Source organism: Aphelocoma coerulescens, chromosome 10, assembly GCF_041296385.1.
Source record: "Aphelocoma coerulescens isolate FSJ_1873_10779 chromosome 10, UR_Acoe_1.0, whole genome shotgun sequence".
Classification (NCBI taxonomy): domain Eukaryota; kingdom Metazoa; phylum Chordata; class Aves; order Passeriformes; family Corvidae; genus Aphelocoma; species Aphelocoma coerulescens.
Genome location: NC_091024.1, coordinates 20,425,354 through 20,447,087, shown reverse-complemented (window position 1 = coordinate 20,447,087; position 21,734 = coordinate 20,425,354). Strand labels below are relative to the sequence as shown.

Here is a 21,734-nt window from a genome sequence, read left to right as displayed (position 1 = left end):
ATAAATAAGAAGTTGCATCATCATCAATAGGCCAGGAAACAAAAGCTTATTAGTTGTGTGCCAGGGCTGCTGAATTACCCTCCCTGCCATCAGCAGCCTGACTGACAGCTTGCAAAACGGTCTTGGGGATCAAAAATCACAGCCAAGAAGGAGGGCAACAGCTGGGAGAGCCTTCATGAGGGGAAAAAAGGCATAGAAAACCCTCTCATTTTAACTAAACAAAATGTAACAGTGAGAAAAGCCATTGAAATGGGTGAGTTTACTCAAGGACATAGGGGAAATCGTGTGACTGCAGGACGAGGGGCTGAAAAGATGATGCCCTTCAGGGATAACGCAGGCTCTGACCCAGCCGGAGTTTATGGATAAGCTCAGATTTGTAAGGTCGTGCTTAAGGATTCACAGCCCATCACCGCAGCATCCAGGGACCTCTCCACGGGAACACAACGCTCCCCTGTCATTTCCTAGCAGTCCCATGGGAAAAGCGTCAGGAAAGCACTTGAGCCGGCCAGAAACCCAATTCTCCACCTAGCAATCTATTTACAGAGCGATTTATTACAGCGCTAGGTTATCGACTGAGAGAGACACCGCGCCGGTTTCCCTCCCGTAGCAGCAAATCTCCTTCCTCTGCCGCTACGTGATTATTTTTTTGATCCGCCGATGGGCAGGGACCGCGCTGCAGCGAGGGATGGGAAAGCCATGATTTCTGCTGAGCTCACGCTCCCCACTTTATCAACCTCGGCTTGATTTGGGGATAGGAAAACGTAAATGGAGGAGGAGGAAGCCGATCGAGAAGCAGAAGGGCGGCAAAACGCCCGGCTCCGAACTCACGGCAGGTCCTAGCGCAGGTCACGTCGGAGGGGGTTTATTATTTTGGGATAAAGCAAAGGCCCTTTTGGCTACATTTAGGAAAATTCCAGACAGAAATATCGACTGTTTTAACCTTCGGAGGAGCAGTGCTCCCACAGGGGTCCGGCGTGCCAGAGGGGAACTGCCGTGAAGTCCAACACTGCGCTAAGCAAACCCAGGTATACCTCATTCCGACGGGTGGGAATGGCTGATGGGTACCCGGGAATGGCTCTGCGCGGCGCTCCGGGCTGCCGGAGCCACGGGGCGACCGCGGGCGATCGCGACCTGCTCCCGTCGCGATGCCCATCGCCGTGGCCTCAGGGCTACTGCCACACTCAGGGAGACAGCCCACGGCCGCACTGGTGACACTGGGGACGCCACTGAGGTAAATCTCCTCCCCCCCAGGCTGGTTTTTCCATGTTCTGCGTGTCCAACCCACCCGCGATGGGGGTGAGAGGCACCGGGAGGTGAAACCCCGCGCATGAGGGGGGGGGGAGGCGCGGGGCTGCCCCGCAACCGCGCACCCACCGGGGGCGGCTCATGCGGGGAGGATCCCACACCACCGAGGGGACTCCGCGACACCGGGGAGACCCCACGATGCTGGGGGGACTCGCCCTCCTCTGCCGAACAAAGGCTCCCGCCGGCCCCGCGATGCTCCGGCAGGGCTTGCCCCACGACCCCCGCCCCGCCGCTCCCACCTCACGCGCGCACCGGAGGCCCCCGCCCCGCTCCGCTCCCCGCTGCCGCCGCCACCGCTCACCTGGGTGTCGGGGCGCGGCGCATCCCTCGCCCGCAGCCGCTGAGGGGGATCCCGAGGGTCGTTGGCTGAGGGAGGTCGGTTCTGAAAAGAGGTCCCGGGGGTCTGTGCTGAGGAGGGTCGGTGCTGAGGACTGTCCCAAGGCTCGGTGCTGAGGGGGATCGGTGCTAAAGGAGGTCCGGGGGTCCCGGGGATCGGTGCTCAGAGGGGTCCCGGGGAAGGGAGGGGAGGGGAGGTGCGGACGGGCGCTCCCGCCGCCTCCGCCGCCGCCCGGGCGCTGCCCGACTGCCCGCGCGCGCGCGCCGCCCTCACGCGCCCGCCCGGCGGAGGCAGGGACGGACGGACGGAGGGAGGGCGGGGGCGGGAGGCGCGCGCACCGCCCCGCCGTGGCCGCGCCCACGGACACGCCCCCTGGACGCGCCTTCTGGCGTTACGACGCGGCCGCGGCCGCTTTACGGCAGCGCGCAGCAACCGGGCGGCGGCGGCGGCGGCCGGCGATGAGGCGGCGGGTGAGAGCCGGGGCGGGGACACGGGAGGGAACACGGCGGGACACGGCGGGACACGGCGCCACACGGTGCCACACGGTGCCACACGGTGCCACACGGTGCCGGTGAGGCCCCGCCGCTGGGCGCCATGCCCGGGGGTCGCGCAGGGCCGCAGCCGTCGGGGGTCGGTGCTGGTCGGCTCCAGGCCCGGAAGCTTCAGCCCGCGTTTTAAGGGGGAAAACGGGTAAAGGAGGAGTGGAGGTGTGTTACGGTGCTGTGGGTGGTCCCTGCTCCCGCCCCGGCCCTGCGCCCGGCCCGGGTGCACCCTCTCTGGCCCCGTAATTCCCGTTTATTCCCGCAGAAGCAGCGCTGGGACGAGCGAGCCCTTCCCGGGGCTGCTGGCGGGCTCTGACCCCGGCACCGGAGCGCCGGGACACGCTCGGGGTCAGCCTCGGGGTCAGCCTCGGGGTCAGCACGTCGCTCCTCCTCCCGTGGGGCGTGGGACACCCCGAATCGCTTCCTCTGACCGAATTCCCACTCCTGACCAAATTCCTGTGGCCTCCAGGTCTTTCGGGCAGGTTACATTCCCTCCCCGTGCTTGCTGCTGCTCCCTGGATTAGACCCTTTCTGCGGGAGGTGAGAGGTGAGTCCATCGGCGTTCGGGTTAAGGATCTGAGCTGCGATCCCATCGGTACCGACCCCAACGGTACTTCTGGGACATTCCCGGTGCCATCGCTCATCCTCAGGCGTTCTGGTCGCTGAGGGGTTTTTCCTGTTAAACTCCAGGTTTTGCTCCATCCTGGGGAGCAAAAACCATTGGGTGTTGTTCCTGTGGCTCTTGGTTTCGTGCCCTGGGAGATGCTGTGACAGCAAGAAAGGTTCTGAGTTTGGTTGCAGAGTCTCTAGTTTGGGGAATTTGTCCAGAACAGAGAAGTCTGGACTTAGTGAGTACAGAGCTTGGAATATTTTCCTCTGATTTCAGCATTCATGGCCTGTTGAACCTGCAGAAGTGGGATGTTCTTGTATCATACAGGAATTATAACCTACAGCTACAGAGAGATTAGTTATATTTAACAAAAAAGGAGACAACTGCGCTTCCGTTCTGGTTGAGTTGTTTAATTTTCCTTGAGTTTCTCCTCTGGCTCTGTCAGGAAACACAGAAGTCCAGAGATTCAGGCGTCACCCAGCCCGGCTCCTGCTGGTAAACAGAAATTAATGTTTCTTGTCTGCTCTTGCTCCATTAACAACTATGCAGACATGGTATCTAAATCCCATATTTCCAGGAAAAGTGAATAGTCTGGGGGTTAAACCATAGGGTCTTTTACTCTTCATCTTTAAAAGACAAAACCTTCTCAGTCCCTCCTCCTATTCCCTGGTAAAATCTGGATTTTTTGCCTACCAGGTGACCATTTTCCTATTTACTCCCGTGTTCTTTAAATTAGGAACAGGACTCTAGCGATGTGTCACCTTAAACTATTCACTCTGGAGGTTCTTAGCACCTTTAATTTATTAAAATAGACTTTAGGAATCTGATCTATCCTTAGTTCACGCTTCCTTTGCTCTGTCACTGCCTTTTTACACTCAGGTACTGAGGAGTCTCATTCCTTGGCTCTCAAGTGCCTTCAACAATTACCTGCATAGAGTTGTTGTGTGTAATGGTGTGAAAATTACAGGTTATGGGTGTTTTTTGGTCAAGTGGTGGAAAACAGAGGCTTTGCTTTGTGTCTGGACACGAAGGAGCCCCATCCATTTATGGATTGAACTCGCACCAATGTCAGCAGCTAATTTGTTAAATTATTATAACTTCAGTGAGGGAAACTTGACCTCTCGCCCTATTGATGCAACACAGCACCGTTTTCAAATCTGTACATGAAAGGATGGTGTTTGTATTGAAATGCTCCTTCCTTTCTCCCCGCTTTCCTTGTCTCAGCACTAGAAATGGGGCGGCTGAAATCCCTTGGGGGAGCTGAGGATTCCAGGGAGTTTGCACACATTCCAACTATTAATATGCAAACAAAACGAACCAGCAAGACACTTGTTGGCAACCTCCAGCAAATGTTCCAGGCTTCTGCCAGTATTTATTCCTATTTTTATGAAAACTGAACAGAGTGTGCCTGAGCCTTCAGGAGGAGAGTCCTGCCTGTGGCTGAGCAGAGCTGCTCCCAGTCCATGTCAGGATTTCAACGCTCCTCAGTCTTGGATCCACGTCCTGGCTCCTCTGCAGATCCATCTTTAGCTTTAATGGGAGGTTCTCCCAAACAAAGCCACCTCACCAGTGGCTTTTCACAACCCCACCACGTTGTTTTGGTCCTCGCTGCTTACCTGACCTGGCTCTGAGGGTTTTCCTTGGAGCTGCATGTGGTGAGTCATGCCACAGAACTCACAGGCAGTTTCACAAATACCAGATGGCAATAAAATTAAAAGTAGTAGCTAGTGGCAATTGAGCACTTGCTAGAACCATTCTCCTTCCTGACTGGAGGAACCTGCCAAATGTCCTGACAGGAAAAAAAAAAAACAACCCAGCGATGTTTCTGCAGAGTGGAAAATTAACAGAGCACGGGATACACGCTTCCCTTGCCTTTAATCCCATTTGGACTGGAGTGGAAAGCTATTGGCTGGACTTCTCCATGTCCAGGAGAAGATGAAGCAGAAAGAACACAATGTAAAGGAAAATTTGGGGCATTTTATGGGGACATACAAGAAGTATTTCAGCAGTGCCCCTGTTAAACCCCCAAACAGGATGTTGGGAGGACGTCCAGATCTTTAAACCAGGCTATATTCGGGCAGGCTGAGGAGTTACTGGGATTCCGTTTGGATTTCTTGTTTTTATACTACGAGGCTTTGCACCACGAGCTTGGAAATAGTTGGAGCTCGTTAAGGTCGGAAGCGTGTCCAAATGCCATTGTGTTTGGCTCAGCATAAACAGGGGCTGCTCCCTTCCTCCGGTGACTCCTGCTGCTCGGCATCTCTGGGATGCACCAGCCACACACAAACGCTCGCTGGCTGTTTCATGCCCCAAACACTCACCTCTTCCCTTCCTTCCCACGTGTTCCACATGGGCCATGGCTCATCCATTCCGTTCCTTGCCTGTCACGTGCCAGGGGACCTTGCCAAGATTTTTGAGAGCTAAATCCCTTAATTTATGCATCCCAGGCCAGGAAGGGTTATTCTTCATGATTCATGTCACAGTAAGAAGCGTGAATCTATGTCTTCCTAAAAGAACACTCCATTTGCTTCCTTCCTCCTTATCATGATGGAAAATTAGTGAATTATTTATAGTGAATCATATTAAAGTGATCTTATCGTTCTTAGCTTTCACACGAGGCTTTCAGAAATCTGTTTTTGTGCTGCCTTTGGGACAGAGGAGGGAAGGGTGAGGCCAAACCAGCTCCATGTCACCCGTCACAAGCTGTGGCGTTTCCAGCCCTGTCCTGGCCAGGAAAGGAGCTGGAGGCTGAGGATGCATCACAGCACTGAGGAGCCTGGAAGGGCTGTGGGGCGTGAGAGCTAAAGGAAAACCAGGGTGGATATAGGGGCTTTAAATCAAATTTCCCTATGGAAAATCTCCTAAATCCTACTCTGGCTACATAGAGAGTCGTCCTAAAGATTCCCACGGTTGGGAACTGGTTTCTTTGTGATCTCGTCTTGCTTTGTTACTCCTTACTCATGGCTGTGCCTCCTGTGCTGGTGGCCCAGCAGGTTCTCCTGGAACAGGTCATGCCTCTGGCACAGAGCTGGGGCACTCTGTGCTCAGAGAAAGGGACCATATGTCTGTCAGACAGCCCAAAAAGGATTTTATTTAGGGAATACTAGCGATGCAAAGAACTCCAGTGATTGTCACTGCACAGGTAAAACACTGAGACACCCAAACACCACCTGACTTCTCCTGGATCACTCCTGGTTTCTGTGCAGGAACTGCTCTGAAACTCCTTTGCTGTGAGGTTCGGATCCTCAGGATGGAAGGTTGATCTCACTGGAGCTACAGTAGGTTGCTGCTCAGCCCGACACCGTATGTTCTCCATCTCTCATGGTCCTTCAGATATCCGTCTGGGCGTCCTGGGCTCTCACTCACTGCTGCTGAGAAGGAACTCAAGGTGTTTGCTGGGCTGTGTCATGTCCCAGGTGTGATCAATTCCTAACCCGCGTTCCCTTTCTCCGTTGCAGCTCTGGCGGGTCCCTGGAGCGGCGCAGGATGGATCCCGTGGTTCTCAGCTACATGGACAGCCTGCTGAGGCAGTCGGACGTGGCCCTGCTGGAGCCCCCGAACTGGCTCAACGACCACATCATCGGCTTCGCCTTCGAGTACTTCGCCAACCAGCAGTTCCAGGAGTTCAGCCACCGCGTTTGTTTCATCAGCCCCGAGGTGGCTCAGTTCATCAAGTGTGCCCTTAGTCAGGAAGAAATAGCCATATTCCTCCAGCCGCTGGACCTTCTCCGCAAGGAGCTGGTGTTCCTGCCTATCAATGACAACTCCAGCCAGGCCGCTGGGGGCACCCACTGGAGCTTACTGGTCTATTTCAGGGACAAGAAGTGCTTTGCCCATTACGATTCCCACAGTAAATGCAACTCTGTCCACGCCAAGCAAGTGGCGGGGAAGCTGGAGGCCTTTCTGGGAAAAAGAGGGGGCAAAGCCACCTTTGTGGAGGAGAAGGCGCCGGCACAGCAGAACAGCTACGACTGTGGGATGTACGTGATCTGCAACGCCGAGGCTCTGTGCCACGGGTACTTCCAGGGCCGGATGGAGCCTCTGCTGCAGCTCCTCACCCCTTCCTACATCACGCAGAAGAGGTCAGAGTGGAAAGCTCTCATCACAAAACTGGCACAGAAGTGATGGGGATGCACCTCCAGTTCCCCAAAAACTGCCTTCCCAGTCCAGGAGGCAGCACCCCCAGTGCCTGAGGGAGATGCCCATGCGCAGGATTGTCCCAAAGAAAAAGAATGTAACCCCTCTAGCATGGCTACACCCCCCAAACACCCCTTTCCCTCCAGGAAAAGCCTTATTCTCCTCTGGAAATCACCGGCCTTTCAACTTCTAATGACAAGAGTCACTTTGCTTTCAAAGAAACCCTCTCCATGGTACATTTCTACAGTAATGGCTGTGGCAAAACAGGTTGCTAAAGAGACTTCTCCACCTGTGCCCAGCAGGCAACACACCCTCATTAGGTGGCTTTAGTTGGCTCCAGGCATTGTCCTTCAAAGCCAGGTTTAGCAAATGCCCTTTAAACCCAAGCCCCCGAGTGCTTTATCATGGACAGTTCTAGTTTGTGCCTCCTGCTAATGGTAATGGAGCAATCTGGGATTTAGCAGCCTGGATTTTGTACCTCTGAAAACCTAACATTGAGGTGTCACTGCAAAAAGATGAGACTCCAAAGGAAATGCTACAATTAATTTAAGAAAAACAGACTCAGTTTTCATCAGCCAGGTGCTCCTAGGCCACACAGCAATGGCTTTTTTTGGTCCCCTGCCCCTGCTTGTTCTTACTGCAAATTAAAACCCGACTCTGAACTGCTGGAAGATTAATAGGAAGCTGAGAAAGCCAATCCTAGGAAAGGAAACTTAATTGAGATGAAAAGCGACACTCACTCTTTGAAGTTTGGGGTTTTTCATTAGGATTTTAGGTCGTCTCTGTGTGGGGAGGGTTCGTCAGCGCTCCCCAACCCTCGTTAGCGTCACTGCACACAGCGGTCGCTGCTCTAACACAAAACCAGTTCTGTTACTGGAGAGAAAAAAAACCACACCAGGAAGAACAGAAGGACAGAGTTTGAGGTATAAAAGCCAAAGATAACTGCGGGCTCCTTGAAGTCCTTAATGCACTTCAGAAAACTGAAAGACTTCCCCTCCCGAGCTGAATGATGGCTGGGATCCCAGAGTGGATCCTCTCCTTAAAGTCAGGCTTAGCAGTGTGGAAAATAAAAATTAAACTGAGATGTCATTGCAGGATAAGGAATAATCTCTCACCTGATGAGAAGCAAGGATCAGGTTGCTCAGGTGGTGTCTAGCAGAGCAACCACACCCCAACCTGAGCAGGGAAATCCGGGTTAAATACAACCCTTGGGGAAGGATTGTTTTTAACCTGGAGCTCTTCACCACTGGTGTGTGCAGCAGCACACCACTGAGGGGATGGAGGGCCTCACCTTCCCTTGCTCCCAGTGAAAGGCAAGAAACCAGCCCAGGCTGCCCCCAAACACCCTCATGGCAGCACTGGGGCCTGAAAAGGGTTGGGGTCGTTCCCCTGCCTCCTAACACTGCCTGGACAGGAGAGCAGCCTCCAGCACCAGCCCTCCCTGGAAAACCCACTCAGCTGGAGCTGGAATGGGATCGAGCCGCTCGCTGAAGGGGATTCACTTTGGACTCCGAGGGGCTTTGCCAGAGCGACGTCACTGCCACTCCCAAATCCCAAATAAAACTCAGACCAAACCGTGCACTTCCCGGCGTCATCCCGTCCTTGGTGTCCCTGCTCATGCTGTGGCTCCTGCTGCCCCACAGTGTCACAGCATGGTGGCTCTGACTCATGCGTCTGACAGTGCCTTCTTGGCTGATTTAATCTCCCAATCCTATTTTTAGAGGTTGGCTTGGGCTGGGGAGGGAGGAAGACAGGATGGTGGGTGTGGCATGGGGAACAGCAGGGGGATTTGAGGGCAGGGGCTGTGCTCATCCAGCACCACCCTGTGCTCCTCATCCCTGTTTCCAGGCCAGCAAGGTGAGCGTCCAGGGACGTTCCCTGCACCTGAGGCTTTTATATGGCATTTCTTTGCACAAAGAAAAGCAAATAGGCTCAAGCAGGGCGTCACTGGGAGAGCCAACATGCACCGAATGGGCGGGCAGACACCAGCTGGGAAACAAAACCAGAGCCTTGAACCACATCCTGGCAGCAGGGACCCCCCCCAAGCACACTGGGGGCTCATCCCAGTGCTCCTCCAAACCTCCTCCACATCACTGCACCCATGGCTTGTCCCACCACTGGCTTTAACCAGAGTTCCGAGAGGAGACCACATTCCTGGCTCGGGCTCAGCACAGGGACCCCACGCACCTGCTGTTGTAGCACCCAGCAAACACCAGGCTGGGCACATCAGATCAAGCTCCCCACCCCCTCAAAACCTCTTTTTTGCAGCCAAGAGCCCCACTTTGAGGTTGGACCCACTGAACACCAACCTGTCTGTTGGAAAAACAACGCCAAACCCATTTCCACCAGGTAAACGAGCTGGGTGAGTCCCTGGCAGGGACAGGACAGCGCCTTTCATCCTTCCTCCAGGTCACCCACGGAATCAAAGGCTCCGACAGCCCTGTAACACCGGGGCTTTGAAGAAACCAGACCATCCCCCCCGGGCACCCCTGGGTGCTAAATCCCCCCCAAAATGGGTGACACCACCCCTGACCCCACTTAGCCAGTGCCACTGTGGTTTTCAAGGTGGGCCATTTTCATGCATTTTGTTGCATAGGCCAGGCCAGGGGAAGGAGTGGAATTGGGTTGTGCATGTGCAGGGAGGAGGAGGAGGAGAAAGAGGAAGGCTCACCCTGCCCACCCCAGCAGGGTGGGGCTGCAACTCAGCTCCCTGCCCCGGCACCGCTGTCCCCAGGGTGGCCCTGCCACCGGCGCGTCACATCCCGCAGTCTCTGCTGCCATCTAGTGCAATAACCTCCTTGGCCCCTCCGTCGGGAGCATCCCTGTCCCCTTGTCCCCACTAGAGGATGGGCTGTCCCCATGTCACCCACGTCCTGAAGGGGCAATGGGACAGCACAGATTTTGGGGTGCCTGGTGTCGGGGCTCACAGCCTGGCACCACTGTGGAGGATGCTGGTGACAGACAGCGATGTGCTAGAAAATCCTGCATTTATTTTCATTTCATTTAAAAGCCGTTCCAAGCCCGGAGCGAGCAGCGAGCTCTTCCCCAGGGCGCAGGGATTTGGCCCCGTCAGCACTTGTAGCTCCCAAAAAACCAGGAAAGAAAACCCAAAGGAATCACACAGGTGTCACCTGGCACCCCAGTGCACTCCTGGGTGGGCTGTGGGACAAATCCAGGGGGACAAATCCTGCAGCACTCAGCTCCATGCAGTGTCAAAGTCAACGACGCTGCGCTCCGGGACATTCCCCTGTGCCAGCCATGGGCTCCTTTCCAACGTCGTAACAGCATGAGCGGGACTAACCAAGTCCACCGGGGCCAGGTGTGGACCCCAGCGAGGACACCTGGTCTGGGGGACCCTAAAGTGCTTTGCAAGGGACACACACAAACACACACCCCCCCTCTGAGCCCGGTGCTCCAGGAGAAGGGCTGGGGGGCCCTGGATTGTACCCCCACCCTTGGGTGTGGGATAGATGACGCCCCACAGGGCTAGTGGGCCCTTTCTCCCCATCCCCACAGATCCCTGTGTTTGGGGCCATTCCTCCAGGCACATTCCCAGGGATACTGAGACAGGGACAAACAGGTGGGTTCTCCCAGAGCAGCAGCGGCAACTCATCCACATTTTTGGGGGTTCCTGGTAAGCCCAAGGTCATCTTTTAACAAGAAAAAACCAAGCCTGAAATAAAAACCAGCCTCCATTTTAGCAGCAAGTCCTAAGGGAAGGTCCAAGTGCTCGGCAGCCCCGAGCCATCGTCCGGTGCTACAGCACGGCAGTGTCCCAGGGAGAAAACAGGTTTCCAGTGGGATGGGGAGTTGGCACTGGTGGCCAGAACCTGGCTGGAAAGTCCCACCAGGAGCGAGTGCCGGAAGGAAGAGAGAAAATACTTGGTCCCATTTTACCGAGGGAAAGCTGGGCCACGTGTAACAGCCACGGTTGGGAGGACATGGCACCGGGATCTGTGGGCAGGGTGTCACCACCTCAGTGTCCATCCTCAGCCAGCACCAGGGAACGGTCACCTGCAAGCAGGGAGTGGGGTAAGATGGAATGAGTGACTGCAGAGGCTCCGTATCCCATTCCGGTGCCTTCTGATGTCCTCAGCCCAAGGAGATCCCATTCCTGTCCATCCCATGCTGATGCCCATGGCCTCAACCCCTGGGCACAGCCCAGCTCCAACGAGATGTCCTGGTGCTTCCTACAAGTGGAGAACCAGCCCCAAACCAATGTGGAAACCTCTTCCCAAGATCCAGAGTCTCAGGGACAGCAGAGCTTCCCAGTCACTCAAACCAGCAGTTGATGGGATCACCTCCAGTGTGGAGATGGCACTGTGGGTTCTGTCACTGGCCAGCCCAACAGCAGGCCCACAAGAAGGGACAAAGCCTTCTTTAGGCACATCACAGAGCGGAACCATTCCTCTTCGCACCCACATTCCCTCAAGCCCTCCACTCATGGCAGGACCTGTGTGTCCCAAAATGTCCTGGAGAGTCCCTCACCTCCTGTGCCCGCGGGAGAGGTAATCCCGGTTCAGAGAGCAGAGCTGCTGCTCCAGACGGAAGATGCGGAACGCCAGGTACGAGGAGGACACGACCAGGAGGCAGATGCTGGGAGCAGAGGAACAAGCCAAACGCTCAGTTGAGACTGAGACCGACATTCCCAGTGCCCCCAGCTTCCTCACGCCCTCGGCACACTTACAGCACGATGAAGATCTTCAGGAGCTGGTAGTCGGAGGGTCTCAGCTCTGCCACACAGCTCTGCTCCACCTCCAGCTCCTCCTCGGTGTTTATTGCACTTTCTGAAAGGCAAACCCAGAGTCAGCGGCACAGCCACACTTGGCTGATGCTCCTGCTCCTCCAGCAACTGGGAAACATCAAATATTCCTCCCTCATGGGCTCAGACCCTGCAGCCAGGTGACCCCAGCCAATCCCCAGGACTCCATTGCTGACTCCCAGCCTAATCTGCAAGGCAGAACTCCCCTGCACGAGAGCAGAAGATGGATGAACACACTTTTATGGATGTTATCACCCAGTACCATGTGGAGCAGGGCACAGACCCATGTCCCTCACCCGAAACCAGCGGCTCCTCAGAGGTGAAGGAGCTCTCCTTGGCGCTCAGGCTGCTGACAGAGGTCCGGTGGATGCACTGGTAGTTGGCATCTGGCAGTGACAGTGACAGTGAGGTAGGTGACACCTTCCTCCACTTGCCCTCGGGGACAATCACCTCCTGTGGGAACAGTCCCAGTGAGCCATGAATGAAACCAGCAGTGCCAAGGATATGGTGGAGCCAGATTCAAACTCAAACCTTACAGCATCTCCATGGAGCACCACCACATTCAAAACATCATCCTGAGGGAGAGATGGTCTTCCATGATGGCTCCATGGGAATGCAGGTTCCCACTGCCACAGAAGGACCTGCCCACATACTCCACACCTGCCCCAAATACCAACTGCTGCCTCCTCCACACCTTGAAGCTCAGGGCGGTCACCTGGAATTCTCCAGCATGCCCCAAAAAGGCAGCAAATCAAGCAGGGTGGCAGCTGGCACAGAGAGGGGCTCCCCCAACAGAGAGTTCCCAGGGCTGGAGCTGCCAAAGGGCTGCATCTCACTGAAGCACCAGGAGATGCTGCCAGATCAGCCTGAATCACACCCGATTCAGCCCTTGAAATGAATCTTTAACCCCTGGGATATCACCAGACCATGGGTGACATCCCACCTGTCACCCTCTGGTGCACCCCAACTGTCACCTCCTGCACCCAGCCCAAGGCTCAGGACCACCAGCCACAGAGGACACCCTTTTCCAGAGGTGCAGGACATGGCCCCCCGTGCTCCCTGGATCACACCACGGTTCAGCAGGTGTTTCCCTCTCCAGCCATCCTACTCATCCCACAGATTCTTGGATAACTCAACCCCATTCCCAGCCTGTTATCCACATTCCCAGCTGTGAAGAGCATCAGCCATTGGGGAGCAGAGTGGCAGCATTTTCCACATCACTCTGAAGTTTTTCCATCTGTAAACAGACAGAGTCACTGGCTGTGCTCAGCCGGGACCTCTTGACCCATCTGCTCCTGCCAAGTGTGGGGATGAGGGTCCCAGAGGACGAGCTATGATGGTGACAGGCGCGTCCTTGCACAACCTTTGCACACAGACAGGAGAACCGACTCTCTCCCGACTCTCTGAGCAGCCACCAGACAGTGTCAAACCCACCACGGGGGCCAGGCGGGCCCTCTCCACCCACAGCATGAGGTCAGGGGTCTCTCCTCTCCCAGAGCTGCCCTGACCCTCACCAGTGACACGGAGTCCGGCTCCTCCGACAGCTCCTTCAGACTCAAACTTTTCTTACTGGAAACCTGGAAGGGAGGGAAAGGATCGGGCGTTACGGTGCCACCTCTCCCTGCTTCAGCCTCAGCCACAAAATGGAATTTGGGCTTTTCTGCTGAGACTGTGAAGAGCAGCTGCTAGAACTTACAATCACGGGGATTTGGGGGATGAGGAAAGGGCACTGCGTCACTGATTCCCCTCACCAAAAACCTGGTGGGGCCGTGGTTGAGCCAAGGGCTTCCATGGACAGGATAAAACATCAGGGGGTAAAAAAAAGAAGGGAATATCTGGGCAGAGCCCAGCACATTTCAAAGAATAAATCCCCTAGTTTGGCAATGGCGCTGAATTACCCAAGTCGCTGCCCTGGCACAGCTGGCACACACCCTCCTGGGCAGGGCAGGGCTCCTGCACGGCTTCCCATGTGCTTCAAAGGCAGGGAGAAGAGGTCCCCACAGTCCTCCTCTCCAGCTCGAGGGCTAATGGATGTCTTCCCCCACTTAATTTAAATTCTTTTTTAACTTTGTACCATTTTTCCTCCCCTTAAAACTTTAGATCTGGGCAAAAGGCATAAATGTGCAGAGTGGCAGAACTAGTATTACCACCAGATTATAAATAATTCATACCCACGCCCTGAGAGAGAGCAGAAACTCAGGGCTCTGCCTCATCCATGACCCAGAAAAGCCCACGGGGACAGGACGTGCCCAAGGCATGGCTCCTGCCCCTCTTCCCATCCCTTGCTGCGGAGTGAGGATGCTGGGAATTGGAGAGGGCTTTGGGAGCAGTTCAAAGCCTTGGAGGCAGTGATGAAGAGCTGTGCTCAGCCCGAAGGCAGGTGCAGAGTCCCAGGGCCATGGGCACACGGTGGGACACAGAGTGGGGGTACCTGCAGGTGCGTGCAGACTCTCCTCAGGACATCATAGACGCTGTCACGAGAGATGAGGGACACGAAGATGTACTGCAAGAGAAAGAGATGTGCTGTTGGGAGAGATTCCCCCATCCCGAGTCCAGCTCTCCACAGGGAGGGACAGGCAGAGACGTCCTGCCCTTGAATCTCCCCGTTTTCGGGAGCCACGTCTCCCCCACAGGCATTTCCCTGCGGAGTTTCCCTGCTGTTATTTTTGCAACCTGCTAAAACCTGGACCAGATTTTTTTGGGGCCAGTCTCGCTCAGTTGCTGTTCCTACGGCTTTTCCATGCTCAACCCAGAGGGACATGGCAGCAAACGGGGCTGGGACCGATGGGAAACATCCCCAGGGATGGAAGGGACACAGGGCCACACTCACCGTGCCTGACACAGAGACCCCGGGTGGTGTGCAGGGCAGCCAAACGTAGCTTTGAATGCCCAAATCCTGCCCTGTGCCACTCCCTGCTAAAGCCCACCTCCCAAAATTCCGCAGGAATAACTGCCTCCCAAAATCCTGCAGGAACAACCCCCTCCCTGGCAGGGACAGGCAACACAGAGTGCTTGGCAGCAGCACCCAGGCAGGCGAGGACTTGGACACACTACATCAGCTCACTGCAGCCAACAACATCCTACGGGATTTAAAAGCTGGAAATGCAGCCCCATATCCAAGTTTTCCGCCAGCTCTGGCTGAATGCCAGCCCAAACCCTTTCCCTGCTTGTGTTTAAGGAGTTTAAAGGTTTTACGTGAGCCTGGCAGGGATTTGTCAGGCTCAGCCGAGTTTCACTTGGGCTTTGCTTCGTCCAGGAACAAAGTGAAATTCAGGAACAAAAGGAAAGCTGTGGTGTTTGCCCTGGCTGGCAGCCAGCACAGAGAGCAGTGCTCACTTCCCAACCAGGGATGGGAATCGCTTCGTTCCCTGCTTTCAAACCACATCCAGCTCGGACCTGGGCATCTGCTGGGTGCTGGTGTTACCTTTCTGCTGGCAGTGGTGGTGATGGCCAGGCCATTGGGCAGCAGCCGAGCTGTCTTGTGCTTCTTTATCAGCTGTACGGACACCACCGGGATCACAACCTGTGGGGCAGGAACAGGGGGATGGACACGGCACACGCATCATGCAGCCAGCCTCCCTAAGGCCCACCAGGACAGCCCCCCCTGCAAGCCTTGGGAGGGTGAAAAATAAGGCAGGATGTTATTTTTGGCAGGATTTTTGCTGAAACCTCGAGCCTCCTTCAGGTATTTGTTTAAAGCATCATATATAAATAATTCAGTTCTTCAGCCCAGTTTTAAAGGAAGTCGTCTCTCCCCAAGATCCCCGTCAGCTACAAGACTAATGGGGAAACATCAGATTGTAAATCAAGAAGAAAAGCCAAGAGAGATTCAAATCTCACCCCCCCTAAAACCTTTGATCTTCCTTCAAGTGCTGTTGTGGCTGGAAGGAGGTTTTGCATCAGGGAATTTTAAACCAAACCAATATTTGGTTTCGCCAGGCCAATGCCACAGGTCATCAGAAGGGAGGGCATGGCCGTGCTCCCCTTCCCACTGGAGGCTTCTGTTGGGGGTTTTAGTGGTATTTGGGTGCAGGAGGGGATAAGCTGCGGTTACAAGCCCTGAGGGACCAGGGTGAGCCGGTGCCCCCATTACCTTAATGTCCTTCCCAAAAAGGTTTGCGTAGAAGCAGAGCCAGTTGGGGGAGATGTAAAGCCTTCCCTGGATGAGGATGTCTCTCTGGAGCGCGCAGGAACAAACTGCGAGGCAGAGAGAGAGCCATGGCAGTCCCTGTGCCGGATCCTGCCGCCTCCATGCCCATCCCTCACCCTGCCACCCACCTTTCAGCACGCTCTCCTCCGTCGGGATGTCCTTGAACAGTTTGTGGTACTGGGAGTTGTACTTGCTAGCGGCCTAAAAGCAAAGCAGAGCAAAGTTATCCAGTGACCTTGCTGAGAAGGCGACCCAAAAATCTCTCTGCTGCAAGAAAACCTCCCTCTGCCCGCACCCGGGACCGGCGCAGGGGGGTCCCACCGGGCTGGGGACGGGAGCCCCGACGGATTAGAGGCAGGTTGGATGATCCAGCACCCGGCGAAGCCTGTGCCATCCTCCCAGATGAACATTTCCCTTAATATCTACGGAGGCTGCTGAGCCTCGGCGAGGAGCCGGTTTTCTGCCGGGCTCATCCGCAGGCAGTTTGTTTTGCCCAGCGGTTTCTCTCCTCCTCCTCCTCCTCTTCCCTTATCCGGGACACGGTGACAACACTTGCTTTGCGCCCATCGCGCCGCGCCATCCAGCTATTTATATTCCCAGCGCCGCTTCAAAGCTGCTGGCAGCCGCGGCGGGAGGCTCGGCCCTGAAACGCTCCTGTGGCGAAGGCAAAGCTCCGAAGCACTTCAACGCCTTCCATAAATCCGCTCAACTGGTCCTGCAAGGCAGCTTCGTGCCCCCTGCCCTCGGGATGCTCCCCAGGGATACGGCTGCCCTGCAGCAGTGACAGCTGCCCCCCGAATTCCAAGGAAGGAGCTGCTTTGCCAGGATGCAGAGAAGGCTGGCACAGCAAGGCTGGTTTGTGGCAGCCGCGCAGGCAGAGCCCTCCTGCCCACAGGAACAAGGTCACCTTTGCTCTGCGCACCTTGTCACCGGATGAGCTGGGCCCTAAGAGGATCAAGGCTCAGCAGCACCTGGAGTTGGCTCAGACACCTCCCGGAGGGATGCCGGGATGGTAGGGGTGCCAGTGGGAGCGTTCCAGGAGAACACGAAGGGCAATTCCACCAAGAAACACCCCCTGGTCCCAGCACAAATCCACTGCTGACCCTGTCACCCTCGCAGATGCCTCTGAGGAACTGGAAAAATGATTTCTCCTCCATTTCCTTCATGAGGAAAGGCAAAATGCCACTTCCTGTCACTCCTTCCTCTTCCAGGGCATCTCTTGTCTGTAGATGGACCAAAACCATCTAATTTGGCCATGATCTGAACAACCAAAAAAGGTTCAAACGGACAGAAATTTAACTGCTCTCAGCCAACATTTCCACTTTCTCCTTTGCTCTGGATGGAAAATCCTGGAAGTGTTTGCAAGGCAGAGCATGGGCCACACAAAACCATCACAGTCCCCTGAAATTAAATGCAGGAGGCTCTGCCCCACACCAGGAGCTGCCTCCGGCTCCCTCAGCCCACACCTGAGACCCCAGGTGGGCTCCTCCTGGGGCAACAGGCTCCAACACACCAGCCTGGTCATTCCCAAAGCCAAAGGCTTACCACTTCCCGGTGGCATTTCTTGATGTCCTCATCCTTGAGGGCTTCGTTCAGGCGGAGGCTGGAAGGGAAAAGGATAATCACTGGGTAAGCAAAGAGCCACAGGTCTCTCACCTGCTCCCTAAAACACGTGTGCTGCAATATGAGACATGGAAAAATGTAAAGGACCAAAGAGAGACCTCAGGAAGCCACATTTTGGGTGTCTCCATGATTTATCGTGACATCGGGCATTGCTGAGGCTCAGTACTGGCTGTTGAGGGCTGATCTCTGATGGGAGCCGTGGAGGCACCAGGGCCAAAGTACCCCACACACACCCCAGCTCCTGGGGAAGGAGCCCAGACCTGACCCGGCAGCAGCTTGGGACAGGTTAGGAGCTACAAATGTGCAGCTTTGGCTGGGGCAAGGATTCCTGAGGGAAAGCAGACACAGGAATTTGGGAATGTGCCTGAGCAGGAGGGTGGACTCAGCTTTGGCCGTGCACAGGGACATCCATCCACGTCCATCCCACAGACAGATGAAGAGACAAACCACGAAGACAGCAATATCCTCCCAACAACCTCAGCAGTGGGAATACCGACCCCTTCCCTAAACCCCTCTCATTTCCCTACTTTTATACCCACAGTATTTCAGGGAGAATACAAAGTTGGGCCCTCCCTGTGCCCTGTCCCAGTTGGCAGGCAGTATTTGGGGCTCGAAGGCAGCAGGAATGCCAGAGCAGGAAGGAAAGACAGAACACTCAACCGCAGGCAGATCCCAGGATGCTGCTCCTCACCTGCTGTCGAGGGAATCCAAACTCTTCTGCTTGTGGGACACCTCCAGCTTCTCACGGCCGTGCCTGGGCTCGGGGCTCTTCAGGGGAGCTGCCTTCTCGTGCATCGGCGTGGCACTGCAAGGAGACACCTGTCAGCCCCCTAGGGAAAGGGGAACAGGGGTCTGGAGCTGTAAATCTGTTCCCTTCAATCCCAGCCTGCACAGATATGTCAGAATCTGCCGCTCAAGGACAGCGAGAATATTTCTGCTACTTCTCAAGTCACGTGGAGAGGAAAGAAAAAAAAAAAAAAAAAAGCCATTTTTCTGCCAGGGACTCCCCAGCGCTCACAACAGAGCAGCCAAATTGCTGCAGCTCCCTGGGATAACACCCTCCAAAGCAGAGCCTCTCCTCCTTAAGGGCTGGAGGTTGGGATGGCAAAAACCACAGGTCTACGAAACTCCTTGGGGAGATGGATTTCAGCCAGGGCCTGCTCCTCTTGGTTGGCAAAACACCATCTTCCCGGGGCAGAGCCATAGCCAGGCACGTTAGAGCCGGTTATTTACCATCGGGAATGTTATCAGAGGTGCTTATCAGCCACGGCAGGCAAAGTAAACACGGCCCCAGTGCTGCGGGCAGGTTATCACCTGGCAGGCCACAAAGGTGACACTTCCACCCTCGGCAAACCACCACCTGAGATTGCTGCGGCACCGGCAGCCAAGCAGAGCACGATCCCAGGGGACTGGTGGCACGGCAGAGCCAGCAGAGTCACAGACCCACGGAGAGGAAATTATTCCAGGGAAAGCACTCGGCTCACCATGCAGGGGGCGATGCCGGAGCAGGTGGGGTGCCGGCAGGACAGGATGAGCGCCAGCAGGCGGGACGAGCGCGGAGCTGGAGCGCATCCCGGTGCCCGCGGGGACGGTGCCGCGGCAGTGCGGCAGGCAGAGGAGCCGTACCAAACTTCCTATGCTCTGAGAGCAGCTCCTTCGCCACCTGTACTTCCCTAGACACATCCTGCTCCGGGGGGCTCATCTGAAGGAGAACCTATGGAAATAATCCCCCCTGACTCGGGGAGAGCCAGGATAGGGGTGCTGGGTCCCAACAGCTGTGCCCAAATGGGCTGAGGGCTGAAGCCACGTGAGCTCCCACATCCCCACAGCCTCAGGGCCCTGACCAAAACGCTGTCCGGAGGTAATGGAGCCCGGCTGAATCCCGGCTGGAGACATGAGGAATGCTCCCACAACAGGCAACACATACAAGGGGGTGCAGGAGAACCAAACAGAAGTCACTGGTGCTGTGTGACTGGAAAATAGCTCCTGGATCCCCACAGCCAGTGTTGGGAAAGACCTGCCTGCACAGCCCTGGAGTCTGAGCACTGCAGGGATGGGATGGACATGCCGAGGTTGTGGGTTTTTAGGAGCTCAGGTCAAAGGATGTGTCAGGAGGGGAAAGGAGACCTTACTGACAAGAAGCACCAAAATAACATCGCTTGGCATGGCACCAGAAGGTGTTTTCCCTGCCTGATTTCTCAAACACCCTCTGCCAGGGGATACCATGCTGCCCTGAAGCTGAAACTCCTACTACGGAGGCACCAAAGCCTTCATCTGCCCTTCTCCCGTGCTGGAAAAGGGGCTCTGACCCTATCTGGAGCCTCCTTGTCCAGAGCTCAGCACGCTTCGGCTTCCCTCACGTCATCCCTTAAATCCCCAAGTGCTTGAACTGCTTAATCCGGGTGAGCCGATTTATCCCTAACTGGGGCTGACACCGAGGGGCACCACACAGGGATCAGGGACAGGCAAAGGCATCAGAACCCCCCCGAAGTCATCAAACACACAGAAATCCCCTAAAATGAGAGAAAATACAGGCCGGAGAGCACTTGGAAGCACTGCATCCTTGTTTTCTCTCCCTCTCATGGCCACCACCAAGGACAACTCCTGGGTAAGATGATCCTGGACACAGCGCTGGCAGTGGGATGCTCCAGGGAGAGTCTGGCAGCTGTGAGGAGCATCCTCAGCCCCAGCAGGGACATCACAGGAGCTGCTTTGTCTCTTCTATCCAGATCTTGCTCCATCCCGGCTCCCACATGCATCAGGGATGCACAATCCAGAGTTTGGGAGCACAGGATAAGGTTGGGCTCCAGGCACAGGGAGGTTTCCCTTCCAAGAAGTGCTTCCAGTGACAGCACAGTGAGAAAAACACTTTCTAGCAGCTCATAGTGTCACCCTCCTCAAGGAATTTGTTCAGTGGGAAGCTGCTCCTGAGATAAACTCACCATCCCAAGTGTCCCAAAACACAAGTGGAACAAAAACAGTCGGAGTTCAGAGCTCCTGAGGGGAGGCAGAGAGGGTGGGTGGAGAAGTTCCCAGCAAAGCAAAAATAACCCAGCGACCTGGTGCCCCTCTGCCCACTCCTGACACCCCCTCCCCGCCCACACTGGCTCCCCGAAGCCCCAGGCTTTGCCACGAGAACCCCAGTGCTTCTCCCTCCCACGGGATCGCCGTCTCCCTTCCCTTACGCGGCGCTGGGATCCAGCCTGGAAAAGGTCCGGCGCGAGCCCCTCCGTCGGCGAGCGATTTTCGCTGGATCCCTTCCCCGCTGCCGGGGAAGCGTGCGGCGGAGGCCGGAGCGAGCCAGGCAGGGATCCCGCCTCCCAAAAAACCCCAGGAGGCTCAGAGGCGGAGGGAGGCACCGGCGGGCGGGCGGCCGCGGCCCGAGCGAGCCCGGGCGGGATGCGGCGAGCTGCCCTTGGTCCCGGCGTCCAAGGTCATTTCAGTCCCGCGTGTCGGAGCTGGAGCGGAGCCACCCCGGGATGCTGGAGGGGAACGGCCGGAGCCGAGCGGCGCTGGCAGGAGAGAATGAGGCGCGACGTCAAGGCCGGAGGGAGCCCCGCGTGTCCCTCCCGCGATGTCTCCAGTGTTCCCCGCCCCGGCAACCGGGGGATCACGGACGGGACAAAGCCGAGCCCCCGGTCCCGGGATGTCCACAGCGCCCGCGGCGCGGGGTCTCACCGGGAGCCGCTCCGAGCGCCCCGCGGCACCGAGGGAGCACGGCGGGAGGTGACCCGGGCCTGCGGGGCTGTGCGGGGCACGGTGGGACGGGGGGTCTCGGCCACCGCCGGGGCCGCGCCCGGGACAGCCCCGGCGCCGGTCGCATCCCCGCCCGCGCTCGGAGACCCTCAGGCAAAACCGGCGGGTCCTCGCGGGCAGCGGCGGGATTCCTCCCCGGCCCGGCCCGGCCCGGTCCGTCTCTTCAGGGAAGAGGCGAGGGGCTGTCGGTGTTTCCGCGCTCCCCTCAGCGGGGCGCCGCCGGCCGGGACAGGCCGAGGGGCAGCATCGGCTCCGCGGCGGCAGCGGGAGGGACGCGCCCCCGGCACCCTCCGGCCCCGAAGCCCTCCCCGGTCCCAACCCCCCCTCAGCCCCGGGTCCCCCCTCAGTCCCGGAGCCCCCCGAGGCCCCCCGGTACCTGCGCGCGGCCCCGCGCGCCGCCGTCATACCCCGCGCGCCCCGGCCTCCTCGCGCCGCCACGGCGCCCGCCCATTGGCCGTTCGTCTCCATGCCCCGCCCCCTTCCCCCGCCCATTGGCCGTTCGTCTCCATGCC

The 21,734-nt window shown here is 56.7% G+C and overlaps 3 protein-coding genes across 14 annotated transcripts in view; 1 reads left to right on the top strand and 2 right to left on the bottom strand.

The window, feature by feature from the left end:
- Positions 1-1,879, bottom strand: part of MYO9A (myosin IXA) — a 177,066-nt gene extending 175,187 nt beyond the window's left edge. For all 7 annotated transcript variants that reach the window (XM_069026172.1, XM_069026173.1, XM_069026174.1 and 4 more), the window contains exon 1: positions 1,607-1,879. The gene's annotated coding sequence lies outside the window, so the exon portion shown is untranslated. The remainder of the gene's footprint in view (positions 1-1,606) is intronic.
- Positions 960-8,512, top strand: SENP8 (SUMO peptidase family member, NEDD8 specific). 5 transcript variants are annotated; one of them, XM_069026182.1, is made up of 3 exons: positions 960-1,025; positions 2,654-2,731; positions 6,253-8,512. In XM_069026182.1, exon 3 carries the CDS (start codon positions 6,281-6,283, stop codon positions 6,917-6,919), a length of 639 nt encoding a protein of 212 aa, XP_068882283.1. In that variant the 5' UTR covers positions 960-1,025; positions 2,654-2,731; positions 6,253-6,280; the 3' UTR covers positions 6,920-8,512. The 5 variants fall into 5 exon arrangements, with proteins under 5 accessions (XP_068882283.1, XP_068882280.1, XP_068882284.1 ...); XM_069026179.1 differs by lacking the exon at positions 960-1,025 and adding an exon at positions 2,050-2,112; XM_069026181.1 differs by lacking the exon at positions 960-1,025 and adding an exon at positions 2,194-2,332.
- A 1,389-nt stretch (positions 8,513-9,901) lies between these two features.
- On the bottom strand, positions 9,902-20,904 carry GRAMD2A (GRAM domain containing 2A). Of its 2 annotated transcripts, XM_069026184.1 has the most exons (12): positions 20,652-20,904; positions 18,158-18,271; positions 17,389-17,446; positions 15,972-16,044; positions 15,787-15,890; positions 15,118-15,216; positions 14,125-14,196; positions 13,208-13,270; positions 11,990-12,146; positions 11,619-11,718; positions 11,420-11,527; positions 9,902-10,945 (listed from the first exon to the last, which is right to left on the bottom strand). In XM_069026184.1, the coding sequence occupies exons 2-12, from the start codon at positions 18,259-18,261 to the stop codon at positions 10,942-10,944; spliced, it is 942 nt and encodes a 313-aa protein (XP_068882285.1). In that variant the 5' UTR covers positions 18,262-18,271; positions 20,652-20,904; the 3' UTR covers positions 9,902-10,941. The 2 variants fall into 2 exon arrangements, with proteins under 2 accessions (XP_068882285.1, XP_068882286.1); XM_069026185.1 differs by lacking the exon at positions 9,902-10,945 and having other exon boundaries at positions 11,416-11,527.
- Positions 20,905-21,734: the final 830 nt, after the last annotated feature.

What these genes read in the sequence shown, in the direction of transcription:
- GRAMD2A (XM_069026184.1), bottom strand. Translation starts at nt 18,261, where the DNA reads ATGCACGAGAAGGCAGCTCCCCTGAAGAGCCCCGAGCCCAGGCACGGC. An exon ending in TTGGATTCCCTCGACAGCAG is followed by an intron (nt 17,447 to 18,157) that starts GTGAGGAGCAGC and finishes TTTCCCTTCCAG; the next exon opens with CCTCCGCCTGAACGAAGCCC. An exon ending in TTTTTGGGAAGGACATTAAG is followed by an intron (nt 15,217 to 15,786) that starts GTAATGGGGGCA and finishes CCTGCCCCACAG; the next exon opens with GTTGTGATCCCGGTGGTGTC.
- SENP8 (XM_069026182.1), top strand. Translation starts at nt 6,281, where the DNA reads ATGGATCCCGTGGTTCTCAGCTACATGGACAGCCTGCTGAGGCAGTCG.